Here is an 18,653-nt window from a genome sequence, read left to right as displayed (position 1 = left end):
ATTGTACCGCTCTCCTTGAAGTTCTTGATGATGCGATAAATGGTTGAATTAAGTGTAATCTTACTGACAGCAATATCCTTGCCTGTGAAGCCCTTTTTGTGCAAAGCAATGATGACGGCACGTGTTTCCTTGCAGGTAACCATGTTTGACAGAGGAAGAACAATGATTCCAAGCACCACCCTCCTTTTGAAGCTTCCAGTCTGTTATTCGATCTCAATCAGCATGACAGAGTGATCTGCAGCCTTGTCCTCGTCAACACTCACACCTGTGTTAACGAGAGAATCACTGACATGATGCCAGCTGGTCCTTTTGTGGCAGGGCTGAAATGCAGTGGAAATGTTTTTGGGGATTCAGTTCATTTGCATGGCAAAGAGGGACTTTGCAATTAATTTAAATTCATCTGATCACTCTTCATAACATTCTGGAGTATATGCAAATTGTCATCATACAAACTGAGGCAGCAGACTTTGTGAAAATAAAATTTGTGTCATTCTCAAAACTTTTGGACAAGATTGTACAAGGGAAGACAGACACCAACTGCATGCGTCCTAATCCAATTCTGAGGTGCATATTGAGGATATTGGAAGAACTGTCCAAAATAACCTTTTTTCAGCCAGCAAGATGAGTAGGCCTAATGAAAAGCAAAACCACTAGCCTATATCAGTCTACTATCCCCCACAGTACAAAAGTCGACCTATTCTAATCTGTGCGAGAAATAAATATCCCAAACATAGTCTGGTACAGTTGTGGGATACTATCAATCTCAAATTAATACAACCGCTCGCATAAAAATAAAGATTTTATGTAATGTGGCTGCCGCAACAGATCAGAACGTTTATCTTAAAATGTTGATTAGTATTAGGCTATTTCTTCACATTATAAGCGCAGCAATGGTACTAGGCTATAAGCACAAATGTTCCATTAGCAGAAAACACCATGATCAAAAGTGACCGCAATTGTAATTATGCATGTAACGCTTTTATTGTAAAGGTGCATTTTTATGGTGAAAATGATCTTCCCCAAACTTGAAAATCACACATGCATATATAAAATCACACATGCATATATATACCAGTTAGGCTCAACACCCCTTGTAAAGTGGATTAATGCACTTTATTTCAAGATGTTATTTGGCAACTTTAGATGTGATAAAAAATCCTATTTAAGCATTTAGTCCTATGGGCTAGGCTACATGAGGTGTGCGACTATGTTTTGAAAACGTTGCAAAAAAAATCAATTGTTTCTCTGTCACTACTCCTACCGAAGGGAGCTCCCCTTCCTGTTCGGGTGGTGCTCGGCGGTCGTCGTCACTGGCCTACTAGCTGCCACTGATCCCTTTCCCCCCTTTCTGTTTATTGGTTTCACCTGTGTTCATTTTAGGCTGATTGGTTGGGCTTTATTATCCAGCAGGCCCACCTACTGGTTGTGCGGGATTGTTTGGTGTACGTGTGTACACGTCTGTGTGTCACGGTTTTCCCATTTTCTTGGGTTTTGCTGGACTGTTTAAGTCCCCTGTGTTTGGGGCATTTGTTTGGGTGTGCGCCCTGTGTTCCGTGGGGTTGGTGTTTGTTCACCGGTTTTGTGCATTAAAAGTATAGCACTACCCTGAACTCTCTGACTTCTCACCCACTACAACCCGGTCGTTACATTCTCATAATGGGCATCATTCACAAGTGAAAATATTTAATTCACAAGTGACAGGCTAATATTGTCAACCATCAAACTTTACTTAATTTATTTATATATATAATTTTTTTCACATTTCATTTTTTTCATTATTATATAATTATTTTAGGGGGTGGATCAGCTTTTCTTTATTTAATATTGTCTTTTCATATACTAAATAATATATGTGTGACATTTGTTTTGATTTAGACCATTATTATGCACCTGTATTGAAACAGTGGCAGCGGGAGAAATGCATGTCATCTCTGCACTTACATAGGGAATGGAGGACACTTATCCCCGTGGTTTATTTTCATGCCAGCCAGGTAGGCGATACCCCTGTTGTAAAAATAGGGAATGTGATTAATATTAGGAAAGTTAAGAAATAAACATAGGAGGCCTATAAAAAGCTGATGGGATCCTCATCTTTTTATTAACGGCCATCACTCTGTTTTCACCCGCAATTGCATAGCCTATAAAAATGCTGCGGAACATGAGCTCATGGGCTCTCATGAAGTGTTTGATTACATTTTTGAATTAGTTAGCAAGTTTGGTTGGCTACTAATGACCAGCAGCAGCATCAGAGATTGGAGAAGCCTAATTACCGTGACTAAACAGGTCATGTGGAATTTGACTGCCTTCATTACTCATGACCGCCAGTGTGGTGGTAATACAGTCACCGCAACAGCCCTAGGAGAGACCTGAAAATAGCTCTGCAGCGATGCTCCCCGTCCATCCTGACAGAGCTTAAGAGGATCTGCAGAGAAGAATGGGAGAAACTCCCCAAATACAGGTGTGCCAAGCGTGTAGCGTCCTGCTCAAGAAGACGAAGACTCGAGGCTGTAATCGCTGCCAAAGGTGCTTCCACAAAGTACTAAGTAAAGGGTCTGAATACTTACGTCAATGTAATATTTGTGTTTTTATTTTTTATATAATTTGCACAAAATTAAAAAAAACTGTTTTTGCTTTGTCATGGGATATTGTGTGCAGATTGACGAGGGGGGAAAACGATTGAATCAATTTTAGAATAAGGCTGTAAGGCTGTAACGGAACAAAATGTGTAAAAAGTGAAGGGGTCTGAATACTTTCCGAATGCAATGTATTTTCATGAAATGTATATGAACAACTAAACTGTATACACTGGCCGTAGTGAGTCCTTCTGTTATTGATTGAACATGTTTTTTACTCTTTAATGTCTCAACATACAGCCATACTAACCATTTCCATCTGCAACATGGTATTGTGTCTAGCCAACAGCTGCAACCCAAAAGGAATCAGTTGTAGCCGGCCGAAGACACCAGAGAGTCACAAACCACTATTAGGGAAACATTGGACTTTGATTTGCTAAACCTCTCTGTTTCACTTCTTATTTCTCTCACCTCTCCTCCTCTCAAATACAGTGCCTTGCGAAAGTATTCGGCCCCCTTGAACTTTGCGACCTTTTGCCACATTTCAAGCTTCAAACATAAAGATATAAAACTGTATTTTTTTGTGAAGAATCAACAACAAGTGGGACACAATCATGAAGTGGAACGACATTTATTGGATATTTGAAACTTTTTTAACAAATCAAAAACTGAAAAATTGGGCTTGCAAAATTATTCAGCCCCTTTACTTTCAGTGCAGCAAACTCTCTCCAGAAGTTCAGTGAGGATCTCTGAATGATCCAATGTTGACCTAAATGACTAATGATGATAGGGTTACACCTGTGTGTAATCAAGTCTCCGTATAAATGCACCTGCACTGTGATAGACTCAGAGGTCCGTTAAAAGCGCAGAGAGCATCATGAAGAACAAGGAACACACCAGGCAGGTCCGAGATACTGTTGTGAAGAAGTTTAAAGCCGGATTTGGATACAAAAAGATTTCCCAACCTTTAAACATCCCAAGGAGCACTGTGCAAGCGATAATATTGAAATGGAAGGAGTATCAGACCACTGCAAATCTACCAAGACCTGGCCGTCCCTCTAAACTTTCAGCTCATACAAGGAGAAGACTGATCAGAGATGCAGCCATGAGGCCCATGATCACTCTGGATGAACTGCAGAGATCTACAGCTGAGGTGGGAGACTCTGTCCATAGGACAACAATCAGTCGTATATTGCACAAATCTGGCCTTTATGGAAGAGTGGCAAGAAGAAAGACATTTCTTAAAGATATCCATAAAAAGTGTTGTTTAAAGTTTGCCACAAGCCACCTGGGAGACACACCAAACATGTGGAAGAAGGTGCTCTGGTCAGATGAAACCAAAATTGAACTTTTTGGCAACAATGCAAAACGTTATGTTTGGCGTAAAAGCAACACAGCTGAACACACCATCCCCACTGTCAAACATGGTGGTGGCAGCATCATGGTTTGGACCTGCTTTTCTTCAGCAGGGACAGGGAAGATGGTTAAAATTGATGGGAAGATGGATGGAGCCAAATACAGGACCATTCTGGAAGAAAACCTGATGGAGTCTGCAAAAGACCTGAGACTGGGACGGAGATTTGTCTTCCAACAAGACAATGATCCAAAACATAAAGCAAACTCTACAATGGAATGGTTCAAAAATAAACATATCCAGGTGTTAGAATGGCCAAGTCATAGTCCAGACCTGAATCCAATCGAGAATCTGTGGAAAGAACTGAAAACTGCTGTTCACAAATGCTCTCCATCCAACCTCACTGAGCTCAAGCTGTTTTGCAAGGAGGAATGGGAAAAAATGTCAGTCTCTCGATGTGCAAAACTGATAGAGACATACCCCAAGCGACTTAAATCAAATCAAATCAAATCAAATTTTATTTGTCACATACACATGGTTAGCAGATGTTAATGCGAGTGTAGCGAAATGCTTGTGCTTCTAGTTCCGACAATGCAGTAATAACAAGTAATCTAACTAACAATTCCAAAACTACTGTCTTGTACACAGTGTAAGGGGATAAAGAATATGTACATAAGGATATATGAATGAGTGATGGTACAGAGCAGCATAGGCAAGATACAGTAGATGGTATTGAGTACAGTATGTACAAATGAGATGAGTATGTAAACAAAGTGGCATAGTTTAAAGTGGCTAGTGATACATGTATTACATAAGGATACAGTCGATGATATAGAGTACAGTATATACGTATGCATATGAGATGAATAATGTAGGGTAAGTAACATTATATAAGGTAGCATTGTTTAAAGTGGCTAGTGATATATTTACATCATTTCCCATCAATTCCCATTATTAAAGTGGCTGGAGTTGAGTCAGTGTCAGTGTGTTGGCAGCAGCCACTCAGTGTTAGTGGTGGCTGTTTAACAGTCTGATGGCCTTGAGATAGAAGCTGTTTTTCAGTCTCTCGGTCCCAGCTTTGATGCACCTGTACTGACCTCGCCTTCTGGATGATAGCGGGGTGAACAGGCAGTGGCTCGGGTGGTTGATGTCCTTGACGATCTTTATGGCCTTCCTGTGACATCGGGTGGTGTAGGTGTCCTGGAGGGCAGGTAGTTTGCCCCCGGTGATGCGTTGTGCAAACCTCACTACCCTCTGGAGAGCCTTACGGTTGAGGGCGGTGCAGTTGCCATACCAGGCGGTGATACAGCCCGCCAGGATGCTCTCGATTGTGCATCTGTAGAAGTTTGTGAGTGCTTTTGGTGACAAGCCGAATTTCTTCAGCCTCCTGAGGTTGAAGAGGCGCTGCTGCGCCTTCTTCACGATGCTGTCTGTGTGAGTGGACCAATTCAGTTTGTCTGTGATGTGTATGCCGAGGAACTTAAAACTTGCTACCCTCTCCACTACTGTTCCATCGATGTGGATAGGGGGGTGTTCCCTCTGCTGTTTCCTGAAGTCCACAATCATCTCCTTAGTTTTGTTGACGTTGAGTGTGAGGTTATTTTCCTGACACCACACTCCGAGGGCCCTCACCTCCTCCCTGTAGGCCGTCTCGTCGTTGTTGGTAATCAAGCCTACCACTGTTGTGTCGTCCGCAAACTTGATGATTGAGTTGGAGGCGTGCGTGGCCACGCAGTCGTGGGTGAACAGGGAGTTACTTACAGCTGTAATCGCAGCAAAAGGTGGCGTTACAAAGTATTAACTTAAGGGGGCTGAATAATTTTGCACGCCCAATTTTTCAGTTTTTGATTGGTTAAAAAAGTTTGAAATATCCAATAAATGTCGTTCCACTTCATGATTGTGTCCCACTTGTTGTTGATTATTCACAAAAAAATACAGTTTTATATCTTTATGTTTGAAGCCTGAAATGTGGCAAAAGGTCGCAAAGTTCAAGGGGGCCGAATACTTTCGCAAGGCACTGTACCTGTTTTTCTACCTCTCTGTCACTTGTTCATTTACTTTGTCTAATTATCACAACCTAAAATGAAATGAAAGAGCCTACTTATTGTGAAGAAGAAAGTAGTGTCTTCATGTCAGTGTTGGACAGCAGGGTGTGAGAGCTGACCACTGCCCTGACACAACAGATGAGGTGTTATATTCTCAGGCACAAACATCTCTTCTTCACACTCAAAAGTAGCCTCACATACTGTGTTTGACATCTTTACTAAATCCATCACACATGACACATGAAGCCATCCTGGTGGTTTGTATAATGAATAAGTGAGACTTCGATGGGGCTCGTCCTCTTTCCTCTGAGTCAGAACCTTTGAATACGGTCAAAGTTTCACTTCTTCTTTTGCTTGTCACAAACTGGTTGAGGTCTTCTGAGTGGCAGGAACAGATCTCTCATACTTTCCTTGCATTGGTTTTGTTTGTGCCGTAACACAAATTCAGCTCTGAATAGAAAATAGAGGACTTTGTTGAAGTACCGAAGTTAATTTGATAAACTGAGACCCTGCATTGTAAAGAGACATGGAGGCTGTTTTAGGACTGTTGGTGATCTCAGCAGGAGTGTCTCATGGTAAGAAACATCTTTATATGTGTTGGTTTCCCTCTTCTTTTATGCAGAATATAATATCAGTAGTCTTCTATACATGTAGCAGAAATGACGGATGGTGATAGACAATATTCAGAACACGGTAGAAGACAGTTGTCCCATGATAATAATCACTGACTTAATGATCCCTATCACGTTGATGCTGTTGGTTTGGTTGTACTGTTAGCCGCTTGTATCATCATCTGTAAAATTATACATGACTTGACATGGGTTAGAACAGTGATAGTCACTACAGTGTCTGTTTTTCTTCTTGATCTTCAGGCTTGGAAACTTCCTGTGATGCTAGAGAAGATGGATCTCAGTGTTATGGAGCTTTGGGAGGAGCTGTCTATCTCCAGCTGGTGACTGATGCCACGAGATATGATGAACTCTCATTTTGGAAAGGCTCAACTGGTGCTAAAACAGAGATAATGAAAACGAAGAATGACAAATGGGTAATAAAATACACCCCCATTGAAGACAGAGTACACTTCTTTATAAACAATGGGACATTTAGGTTAAATAACACAAGAAGGAATGATTCTGGTGAATACCTGCTACAAGAATTTAATTCAGCAGGGGTAGCACAAGGGAGCAGAGGACTACAACTGTTCATCGAAGGTAAATAACTTACTTGCCATTTTTTTTTATTTTTACAAATGATAACTTTCACGAGCTCTACATATTGCTCTGGCTAAACTACACATTGGTGACTGCTTAATAATCAAAATAATGAGAAATGCATTTTATGTGTAGTCATTCAACAGGAGTCATTTTTAATTTCATAGTCTACTGTAGTTGGTACATAGAGTCATAACCACATCCATCAACATTAAATCATCTGTTGGTTATTTGAAATACAGTCATTATGTGTCATGAATCTGCTGCTCCTGTCGACTACAGTAGTTTCTGTGGCTTTAAAGAAGAATGGCTGGTGTTGTGTTGTAATGTGTTTTTCCCTCTTACTACAGTTACATATCCTTCTTCCCCCACAGCTCCAGTGTCCAGTCCTCAGCTGTCCTCTGTGTGTCTGTCTCATGGAGAGATGAGGGTGTCCTGCTCCTCTGAGGGGGATGGTCCCCAGTACAGCTGGACTCTGAATGGACAGACGCTGAACGACACTGATGCCCCTCCTTATAATATGACAAACACCATCACTCTGAAGAAAGACCTGTCAGGAGATCTCACCTGTATCGTCAGAAACAACATCAACCGTAATACTGTCAGCAGGAGAATCTCACACTGTCCAGGTAATCTACTGTTTAATTTACTTTGTTAAAAAAACATATTGATCAACAATATCAATGATTAATGATTATAATAATGATGATTATAATGATCAATGATCAATTCTTATCAATAAGAATTGACCTGTTTCAAAACAACACTATCCATTTGCCAGTATTTACATGTAATTCAGATACGAATGTGATTACTGTTGTTTGGATTGCATACAGGGCTGATATATGTTAACTGCACCTTATCCAACGGGACAAAGATATCAGAGTGGGTGAATACCCTATGTGTTGAGTCTACAACAGTGGCGACTGTGACTGAGGCCCCCACCAGTAAAACCTCCACTGGTAAGGGATAATGTTGATATTGATGATGATGATGATGATGATTATTATTACGATGGTCATCTTAATCATGACCTCTAGGGTCGTTCCACAAAATGAGTCCCTAATTGATATTTTCTTCAATCTAGACCACATGGAGAATAAAATATCTCAGATTTTTTTATATTTTTAAAGAGTTGCTAAAGTGCCAAAATGCAGCATTTTGACGTGTCCCTCTGTCACCCTCTGTGACCTCTAGGAACATTTTAACCCACTTAATCCCAAAATGTCTCCAAGTGTTCACCATTATTGTAAAGCCTTATTTTGTTGCTTTGCCAAAGTCATTTCTGGTGATTTGTCTTTATTTCATGTGATTCTTAGAACATTTTTTTTTGTACCTTTATTTAATTAGGCAAGTCAGTTAAGAACAAATTCTTATTTACAATGACGGCCTACCAAAAGGCAAAAAGGCCTCCTGTGGGGACGGGGGCCTGGGGTTAAAATGAATACAAATATACAATATAAATAAAGGACAAAACACATCACAACAAGAGAGACAACACAACACTACATGAAGAGAGACCAACAATATAGCAAGTGTTGTGTCTTTGGTTATGCCGGATTAATTGCTATGACATGCTATTCTATAAAATAATTTCTCCGTAATTAATTCCACCTGATTGAGCCAATCATGTAAATGTAATTAACTAGAGAGTTGGGCACAACGAAATAATGTTTCTAGAGCTGTTATCTTCCGAATAAACTCTTAAAGATTTAGTAATATTTTACATCAATAGCAGTCAACATTAATCGTCATCTTACTTCAGTCTCATAATCTGTAAATTATTGATTCATCTTCAAGAACCCTGGCTAACAAATTGAATCAGCAATACAAAATTGGGTTTAATTATTTATTTACTAAATACCTAACTAATCACACAGAATTCACATACACAAAGAATGAATTATACCTGGATAACTCTTTACGTCATAGAAAAACATCCTTAGCGGGCGGAACAGATATGACAGCTTGTTACACCAAAGAAAATGGGCTGGGTTGAGTGAAAGAGCGGGTTGAGTGAAAGAGCGGGAGACTGGAACAAAGGCGAAGCTGTGCTATCGTAAATACAGTATCTGTCATGTACTGTCATGTTGTCTTGTCTCTGTCCTTTCCCTTCACCCTGTCTCCCTCTGCTGGTCGTGTTAGGTTACCTTTTTTCCCCCAGCTGTCCCTTGTCTCCTCTAACTACCCATTCACCCCGTTCCCCACCTGTTCCCTTTTTCCCTCTGATTAGGTCCCTATATCTCTCTCTGTTTCTGCTCCTGTCCTTGTCGGATTCTTGTTTGTTTGTGTCATTCATGCCTGAACCAGACTGTCGTCATGTTTGCTGTAACCTTGTCCTGTCCTGTCGGAATCTGCCGGTCCATCTGAGCCTACCTATGTTTGGTAATTAAAGAAGCTCTGTTTAAGTTGATTCGCTTTTGGGTCCTCATTCACGCACCGTAACAGAAGAATCCGACCAAGAATGGACCCAGCGACTTCGGATCCTCTCCACTCAGCCGTCGAGATCCAGGGAGCGATGCTAGGCAGACACAAGCAGGAATTGTCTGCTGCTCGACATGCCGTTGAGACCCTGGCCACCCAAGTCTCCAACCTCACAGAACAGGTTCACCATCTCCGCCTCGATCCACCGGCCACTTCCAGGGCTTTCGAATCTCCGGAGCCCAGAATCAATAACCCGCCGTGTTACTCTGGGGAGCCCACTGAATGCCGCTCGTTCCTCACCCAGTGTGATATTGTGTTTTCTCTCCAGCCCAACACTTACTCCAGGAGCACTGCTCGTGTCGCCTACGTCATATCTCTCCTTATTGGACGGGCTCGTGAGTGGGGCACGGCAATCTGGGAGGCAAGGGCTGAGTGTACTAACCAGTATCAAGACTTTAAGGAGGAGATGATACGGGTTTTTGATCGATCTGTTTTTGGGGAGGAGGCTTCCAGGGCCCTGTCTTCCCTATGTCAAGGCAATCGATCCATAACAGACTACTCTATTGAGTTTCGCACTCTTGCTGTCTCCAGTGGCTGGAACGAGCCGGCCTTGCTCGCTCGTCTTCTGGAGGGTTTCCGCGCAGAGGTAAAGGATGAGATTCTCTCCCGGGAGGTTCCTTCCAGCGTGGATTCCTTGATTGAACTCGCTATTCGCATTGAGCGACGGGTTGATCTTCGTCACCGAGCTCGTGGAAAGGAGCTCGCGCTCTCCGTCGCCTCCCTCTCCGCATCACTACCATCTTCCTCTGCCGGCTCGGGTGCTGAGTCCATGCAGCTGGGAGGTATCCGCATCTCGACTGAGGAGAGGGAACGGAGAATCACCAACCGCCTCTGTCTCTATTGCGGTTCCGCTGGTCATTTTGTCACTTCATGTCCAGTAAAAGGCCAGAGCTCATCAGTAAGCGGAGGGCTACTGGTGAGCGCTACTACTCCTGTCTCTCCTTCAAGATCCTGCACTACCTTGTCGGTCCATCTACGCTGGACCGGTTCGTCAGCTTCCTGCAGTGCCTTAATAGACTCTGGGGCGGAGGGCTGTTTTATGGACGAGACCTGGGCTCGGGAACATGACATTCCTCTCAGACAGTTAAAGGAGCCCACGGCCTTGTTCGCCCTGGATGGTAGTCCTCTCCCCAGGATTCAGCGTGAGACGCTACCTTTAACCCTCACTGTTTCTGGTAATCATAGTGAAACCATTTCTTTTTTAATTTTTCGTTCACCTTTTACACCTGTTGTTTTGGGCCATCCCTGGCTAGTTTGTCATAATCCTTCCATTAATTGGTCTAGTAATTCTATCCTCTCCTGGAACGTCTCTTGTCATGTGAAATGTTTAATGTCTGCTATCCCTCCTGTTTCCTCTGTCTCTTCTTCACAGGAGGAGCCTGGTGATTTGACAGGGGTGCCGGAGGAATATCACGATCTGCGCACGGTGTTCAGTCGGTCCAGGGCCACCTCTCTTCCTCCACACCGGTCGTATGATTGTAGTATTGATCTCCTTCCGGGAACCACCCCCCCCCGGGGTAGACTATACTCTCTGTCGGCTCCCGAACGTAAGGCTCTCGAAGATTATTTGTCTGTAGCTCTTGACGCCGGTACCATAGTCCCCTCCTCCTCTCCCGCCGGAGCGGGGTTTTTTTTTGTCAAGAAGAAGGACGGGTCTCTGCGCCCCTGCATAGATTATCGAGGGCTGAATGACATAACAGTGAAGAATCGTTATCCGCTTCCTCTTATGTCTTCAGCCTTCGAGATCCTGCAGGGAGCCAGGTTTTTCACTAAGTTGGACCTTCGTAACGCTTACCATCTCGTGCGCATCAGGGAGGGGGACGAGTGGAAGACGGCGTTTAACACTCCGTTAGGGCACTTTGAATACCGGGTTCTTCCTTTCGGCCTCGCTAACGCTCCAGCTGTCTTTCAGGCATTAGTCAATGATGTCCTGAGAGACATGCTGAACATCTTTGTTTTCGTTTACCTTGACGATATCCTGATTTTTTCACCGTCACTCCAGATTCATGTTCAGCACGTTCGACGTGTCCTCCAGCGCCTTTTAGAGAATTGTCTTTTTGTGAAGGCTGAGAAGTGCACTTTTCATGCCTCCTCCGTCACATTTCTCGGTTCTGTTATTTCCGCTGAAGGCATTAAGATGGATCCCGCTAAGGTCCAAGCTGTCATTGATTGGCCCGTCCCTAAGTCACGCGTCGAGCTGCAGCGCTTTCTCGGCTTCGCGAACTTCTATCGTCGTTTCATCCGTAATTTCGGTCAGGTGGCAGCTCCTCTCACAGCCCTTACTTCTGTCAAGACGTGCTTTAAGTGGTCCGTTTCCGCCCAGGGAGCTTTTGATCTCCTCAAGAATCGTTTTACATCCGCTCCTATCCTTGTTACACCTGACGTCTCTAGACAGTTCGTTGTCGAGGTTGACGCGTCAGAGGTGGGAGTGGGAGCCATCCTTTCTCAGCGCTCCCTCTCTGACGACAAGGTCCACCCATGCGCGTATTTTTTCTCATCGCCTGTCGCCGTCGGAACGTAACTATGATGTGGGTAACCGCGAACTGCTCGCCATCCGGTTAGCCCTAGGCGAATGGCGACAGTGGTTGGAGGGGGCGACCGTTCCTTTTGTCGTTTGGACTGACCATAGGAACCTTGAGTACATCCGTTCTGCCAAACGACTTAATGCGCGTCAGGCGCGTTGGGCGCTGTTTTTCGCTCGTTTCGAGTTCGTGATTTCTTATCGTCCGGGCTCTAAGAACACCAAGCCTGATGCTTTGTCTCGTCTCTTCAGTTCTTCAGTAGCCTCCACTGACCCCGAGGGGATTCTCCCTGAGGGGCGTGTTGTCGGGTTGACTGTCTGGGGAATTGAGAGGCAGGTAAAGCAAGCACTCACTCAAACTCCGTCGCCGCGCGCTTGTCCTAGGAACCTTCTTTTCGTTCCCGTTCCTACTCGTCTGGCCGTTCTTCAGTGGGCTCACTCTGCCAAGTTAGCCGGCCACCCTGGCGTTCGGGGTACGCTTGCTTCCATTCGCCAGCGTTTCTGGTGGCCCACCCGGGAGCATGACACGCGTCGTTTCGTGGCTGCTTGTTCGGTCTGCGCGCAGACTAAGTCCGGTAACTCTCCTCCTGCCGGCCGTCTCAGGCCGCTTCCTATTCCCTCTCGACCGTGGTCTCACATCGCCTTAGATTTTGTCACCGGACTGCCTTCGTCAGCGGGGAAGACTGTTATTCTTACGGTTGTCGATAGGTTCTCTAAGGCGGCTCATTTCATTCCCCTTGCTAAGCTTCCTTCTGCTAAAGAGACGGCACAAATCATCATCGAGAATGTTTTCAGAATTCATGGCCTTCCGTCAGACGTCGTTTCGGACAGAGGTCCGCAATTCACGTCTCAATTTTGGAGGGAGTTTTGCCGTTTGATTGGGGCTTCCGTCAGTCTCTCTTCCGGCTTTCACCCCCAGTCTAACGGTCAAGCAGAACGCGCCAATCAGACTATTGGTCGCATCTTACGCAGTCTTTCTTTTCGCAACCCTGCGTCTTGGTCAGAACAGCTCCCCTGGGCAGAATACGCCCACAACTCGCTTCCTTCGTCTGCGACCGGGCTATCTCCTTTTCAGAGTAGCCTCGGGTACCAGCCTCCGTTGTTCTCATCTCAGTTCGCCGAGTCCAGCGTCCCCTCCGCTCAGGCTTTTGTCCAACGTTGCGAGCGCACCTGGAAGAGGGTCAGGTCTGCACTTTGCCGTTATAGGGCGCAGACTGTGAGAGCTGCTAATAAGCGTAGAACTAAGAGCCCTAGATATTGTCGCGGTCAGAGAGTTTGGCTCTCCACTCAGAACCTTCCCCTTAAGACGGCTTCTCGCAAGTTGACCCCGCGGTTCATTGGTCCATTCCGTATCTCTCAGGTCATTAATCCTGTCGCAGTGCGACTTCTTCTTCCGCGATATCTTCGTCGCGTCCACCCGGTCTTCCATGTCTCCTGTGTTAAGCCCGTTCTTCGCGCCCCCGCTCGTCTTCCCCCCCCCCCCCCCCATCCTTGTCGAGGGCGCACCTATCTACAGGGTCCGTAAGATCTTGGACATGCGTCCTCGGGGCCGTGGTCATCAGTACCTAGTTGACTGGGAGGGGTACGGTCCTGAGGAGAGGAGTTGGGTTCCCTCTCGGGACGTGCTGGACCGTGCGCTGATTGATGATTTCCTCCGTTGCCGCCAGGTTTCCTCCTCGAGTGCGCCAGGAGGCGCTCGGTGAGTGGGGGGGTACTGTCATGTACTGTCATGTTGTCTTGTCTCTGTCCTTTCCCTTCACCCTGTCTCCCTCTGCTGGTCGTGTTAGGTTACCTTTTTTCCCCCAGCTGTCCCTTGTCTCCTCTAACTACCCATTCACCCCGTTCCCCACCTGTTCCCTTTTTCCCTCTGATTAGGTCCCTATATCTCTCTCTGTTTCTGCTCCTGTCCTTGTCGGATTCTTGTTTGTTTGTGTCATTCATGCCTGAACCAGACTGTCGTCATGTTTGCTGTAACCTTGTCCTGTCCTGTCGGAATCTGCCGGTCCATCTGAGCCTACCTATGTTTGGTAATTAAAGAAGCTCTGTTTAAGTTGATTCGCTTTTGGGTCCTCATTCACGCACCGTAACAGTATCTTATGCATTCTAAATTACCGCCCATTTGGAAAAGGAAAATGCAATAAATATTTACTCAGAGCTGCACTTCAGTAGGTTGGTGGTAGATGGAAGACTGTGTTGCCAAACCGAGTCCTCTGTCCTTTGAAGAATGTCTCTGGTGGTCACTTGGATAAGTTGTAGCAACGTCGTTGTGTGGTAGATGGGATACTCTGTCTGTTCCTTCCTAACCTGCGTTTGCAGCTGCGGTCGCTAACTCAACGGCTAGGAGGTATCACTTCTGTCCTGAATAAGAGTTCAAAGTTCATACCATTCGCAACCAAAGCTCATGCTGATGTTGGCTTAGTTCTGTAGTTTTATCTGAACCATTCTGACATAGGATCGTCATCCTACCTCATCGGAACTGTCATGTATTGTCATGTTGTGTCCTGTTCCTGTTCTTTCTCTTCACCCTGTCTCCCTCTGCTGGTCGTATTAGGTTACCTTTTCTTCCCCTCTTTCCCCCAGCTGTTCCTTGTCTTCTCTAACTACCTCGTTCACCCCTTTTCCCACCTTTTCCCTTTTTCCCTCTGATTAGGTCCCTATATCTCTCTCTGTTTCTGCTTCTGTCTTTGTCGGATTCTCGTTTGTGTTACTCATGCCTGAACCAGACTATCGTCGTGTTTGCTGCAACCTTGTCCTGTCCTGTCGGAATCTGCCTGTTCAGCTAACCTTGTCCTGTCCTGTCGGAATCTGCCTGTCCATCTGAGCCTACGTGTGTTTCGTCATTAAAGAAACTCTGTTTTGTTAATTCGCTTTTGGGTCCTCATTCACGCACCTGACAGAAGAATCCGACCAAGAATGGACCCAGCGACTTCGGATCCTCTCCACTCAGCCGTCGAGATCCAGGGAGCGATGCTAGGCAGACACGAGCAGGAATTGTCTGCTGCTCGACATGCCGTTGAGACCCTGGCCACCCAAGTCTCCAACCTCACAGAACAGGTTCACCATCTCCGCCTCGATCCACCGGCCACTTCCAGGGCTTTCGAATCTCCGGAGCCCAGAATCAATAACCCGCCGTGTTACTCTGGGGAGCCCACTGAATGCCGCTCGTTCCTCACCCAGTGTGATATTGTGTTTTCTCTCCAGCCCAACACTTACTCCAGGAGCACTGCTCGTATCGCCTAAGTCATATCTCTCCTTACTGGACGGGCTCGTGAGTGGGGCACGGCAATCTGGGAGGCAAGGGCTGAGTGTACTAACCAGTATCAGGACTTTAAGGAGGAGATGATACGGGTTTTTGATCGATCTGTTTTTGGGGAGGAGGCTTCCAGGGTCCTGTCTTCCCTATGTCAAGGTAATCGATCCATAACAGACTACTCTATTGAGTTTCGCACTCTTGCTGCCTCCAGTGGCTGGAACGAGCCGGCTTTGCTCGCTCGTTTTCTGGAGGGTCTCCGCGCAGAGGTAAAGGATGAGATTCTCTCCCGGGAGGTTCCTTCCAGCGTGGATTCCTTGATTGAACTCGCTATTCGCATTGAGCGACGGGTTGATCTTCGTCACCGAGCTCGTGGAAAGGAGCTTGCGTTCTCCGTTGCCCCCCTCTCCGCATCACTACCATCTTCCTCTGCCGGCTCGGGTGCTGAGCCTATGCAGCTGGGAGGTATCCGCATCTCGACTAAAGAGAGGGAACGGAGAATCACCAACCGCCTCTGTCTCTATTGCGGTTCCGCTGGTCATTTTGCCACTTCATGTCCAGTAAAAGCCAGAGCTCATCAGTAAGCGGAGGGCTACTGGTGAGCGCTACTACTCCTGTCTCTCCTTCAAGATCCTGCACTACCTTGTCGGTCCATCTACGCTGGACCGGTTCGTCAGCTTCCTGCAGTGCCTTGATAGACTCTGGGGCGGAGGGCTGTTTTATGGACGAGACCTGGGCTCGGGAACATGACATTCCTCTCAGACAGTTAAGGGAGCCCACGGCCTTGTTCGCCTTGGATGGTAGTCCTCTCCCCAGGATTCAGCGTGAGACGCTACCTTTAACCCTCACTGTCTCTGGTAATCATAGCGAAACCATTTCTTTTTTAATTTTTCGTTCACCTTTTACACCTGTTGTTTTGGGCCATCCCTGGCTAGTTTGTCATAATCCTTCTATTAATTGGTCTAGTAATTCTATCCTCTCCTGGAACGTCTCTTGTCATGTGAAATGTTTAATGTCGGCTGTCCCTCCTGTTTCCTCTGTCTCTTCTTCACAGGAGGAGCCTGGTGATTTGACAGGGGTGCCGGAGGAATATCACGATCTGCGCACGGTGTTCAGTCGGTCCAGGGCCACCTCTCTTCCTCCACACCGGTCGTATGATTGTAGTATTGATCTCCTTCCGGGAACCACTCCCCCCCGGGGTAGACTATACTCTCTGTCGGCTCCCGAACGTAAGGCTCTCGAAGATTATTTGTCTGTAGCTCTTGCCGCCGGTACCATAGTCCCCTCCTCCTCTCCCGCCGGAGCGGGGTTTTTTTTTGTTAAGAAGAAGGACGGGTCCCTGCGCCCCTGCATAGATTATCGAGGGCTGAATGACATAACAGTGAAGAATCGTTATCCGCTTCCTCTTATGTCTTCAGCCTTCGAGATCCTGCAGGGAGCCAGGTTTTTCACTAAGTTGGACCTTCGTAACGCTTACCATCTCGTGCGCATCAGGGAGGGGAACGAGTGGAAGACGGCGTTTAACACTCCGTTAGGGCACTTTGAATACCGGGTTCTTCCTTTCGGCCTCGCTAACGCTCCAGCTGTCTTTCAGGCATTAGTCAATGATGTCCTGAGAGACATGCTGAACATCTTTGTTTTCGTTTACCTTGACGATATCCTGATTTTTTCACCGTCACTCCAGATTCATGTTCAGCACGTTCGACGTGTCCTCCAGCGCCTTTTAGAGAATTGTCTTTTTGTGAAGGCTGAGAAGTGCACTTTTCATGCCTCCTCCGTCACATTTCTCGGTTCTGTTATTTCCGCTGAAGGCATTAAGATGGATCCCGCTAAGGTCCAAGCTGTCATTGATTGGCCCGTCCCTAAGTCACGCGTCGAGCTGCAGCGCTTTCTCGGCTTCGCGAACTTCTATCGTCGTTTCATCCGTAATTTCGGTCAGGTGGCAGCTCCTCTCACAGCCCTTACTTCTGTCAAGACGTGCTTTAAGTGGTCCGTTTCCGCCCAGGGAGCTTTTGATCTCCTCAAGAATCGTTTTACATCCGCACCTATCCTTGTTACACCTGACGTCTCTAGACAGTTCGTTGTCGAGGTTGACGCGTCAGAGGTGGGCGTGGGAGCCATTCTTTCTCAGCGCTCCCTCTCTGACGACAAGGTCCATCCTTGCGCGTATTTTTCTCATCGCCTGTCGCCGTCGGAACGTAACTATGATGTGGGAAACCGCGAACTGCTCGCCATCCGCTTAGCCCTAGGCGAATGGCGACAGTGGTTGGAGGGGGCGACCGTTCCTTTTGTCGTTTGGACTGACCATAGGAACCTTGAGTACATCCGTTCTGCCAAACGACTTAATGCGCGTCAGGCACGCTGGGCGCTGTTTTTCGCTCGTTTCGAGTTCGTGATTTCTTATCGTCCGGGCTCTAAGAACACCAAGCCTGATGCTTTATCTCGTCTCTTCAGTTCTTCAGTAGCCTCCACTGACCCTGAGGGGATTCTCCCTGAGGGGCGTGTTGTCGGGTTGACTGTCTGGGGAATTGAGAGGCAGGTAAAGCAAGCACTCACTCACACTCCGTCGCCGCGCGCTTGTCCCAGGAACCTTCTTTTCGTTCCCGTTCCTACTCGTCTGGCCGTTCTTCAGTGGGCTCACTCTGCCAAGTTAGCCGGCCACCCTGGCGTTCGGGGTACGCTTGCTTCCATTCGCCAGCGTTTTTGGTGGCCCACCCGGGAGCATGACACGCGTCGTTTCGTGGCTGCTTGTTCGGTCTGCGCGCAGACTAAGTCCGGTAACTCCCCTCCTGCCGGCCGTCTCAGGCCGCTTCCCATTCCCTCTCGACCGTGGTCTCACATCGCCTTAGATTTTGTCACCGGACTGCCTTCGTCAGCGGGGAAGACTGTTATTCTTACGGTTGTCGATAGGTTCTCTAAGGCGGCTCATTTTATTCCCCTTGCTAAGCTTCCTTCTGCTAAAGAGACGGCATAAATCATCATCGAGAATGTTTTCAGAATTCATGGCCTTCCGTCAGACGTCGTTTCGGACAGAGGTCCGCAATTCACGTCTCAATTTTGGAGGGAGTTTTGCCGTTTGATTGGGGCTTCCGTCAGTCTCTCTTCCGGCTTTCACCCCCAGTCTAACGGTCAAGCAGAACGGGCCAATCAGACTATTGGTCGCATCTTACGCAGTCTTTCTTTTCGCAACCCTGCGTCTTGGTCAGAACAACTCC

The 18,653-nt window shown here is 46.5% G+C and overlaps 1 protein-coding gene across 5 annotated transcripts in view; it reads left to right on the top strand.

Annotated features, from left to right (window-relative positions):
• Positions 1–18,653, top strand: part of LOC110504834 (titin) — a 66,697-nt gene that overhangs the window by 40,106 nt on the left and 7,938 nt on the right. The window contains exons 1-4 of one of the 5 annotated variants that reach the window (XM_021583677.2): positions 6,284–6,547; positions 6,845–7,183; positions 7,558–7,812; positions 8,020–8,145. In XM_021583677.2, the coding sequence (XP_021439352.2) occupies positions 6,499–6,547; positions 6,845–7,183; positions 7,558–7,812; positions 8,020–8,145 (769 nt within the window). In that variant the 5' untranslated portion in view covers positions 6,284–6,498. Of the gene's footprint in view, positions 1–6,242; positions 6,548–6,844; positions 7,184–7,557; positions 7,813–8,019; positions 8,146–18,653 lie in introns of those variants that run through there. The other 4 variants (XM_021583675.2, XM_021583676.2, XM_036970121.1 and 1 more) reach the window with 4 other exon arrangements.

This window comes from Oncorhynchus mykiss, chromosome 31 (assembly GCF_013265735.2).
Source record: "Oncorhynchus mykiss isolate Arlee chromosome 31, USDA_OmykA_1.1, whole genome shotgun sequence".
NCBI classification, from domain to species: Eukaryota; Metazoa; Chordata; class Actinopteri; order Salmoniformes; family Salmonidae; genus Oncorhynchus; species Oncorhynchus mykiss.
Note: the sequence above shows the minus strand (reverse complement) of the source record. Positions and strands in the feature narration are given on the sequence as shown.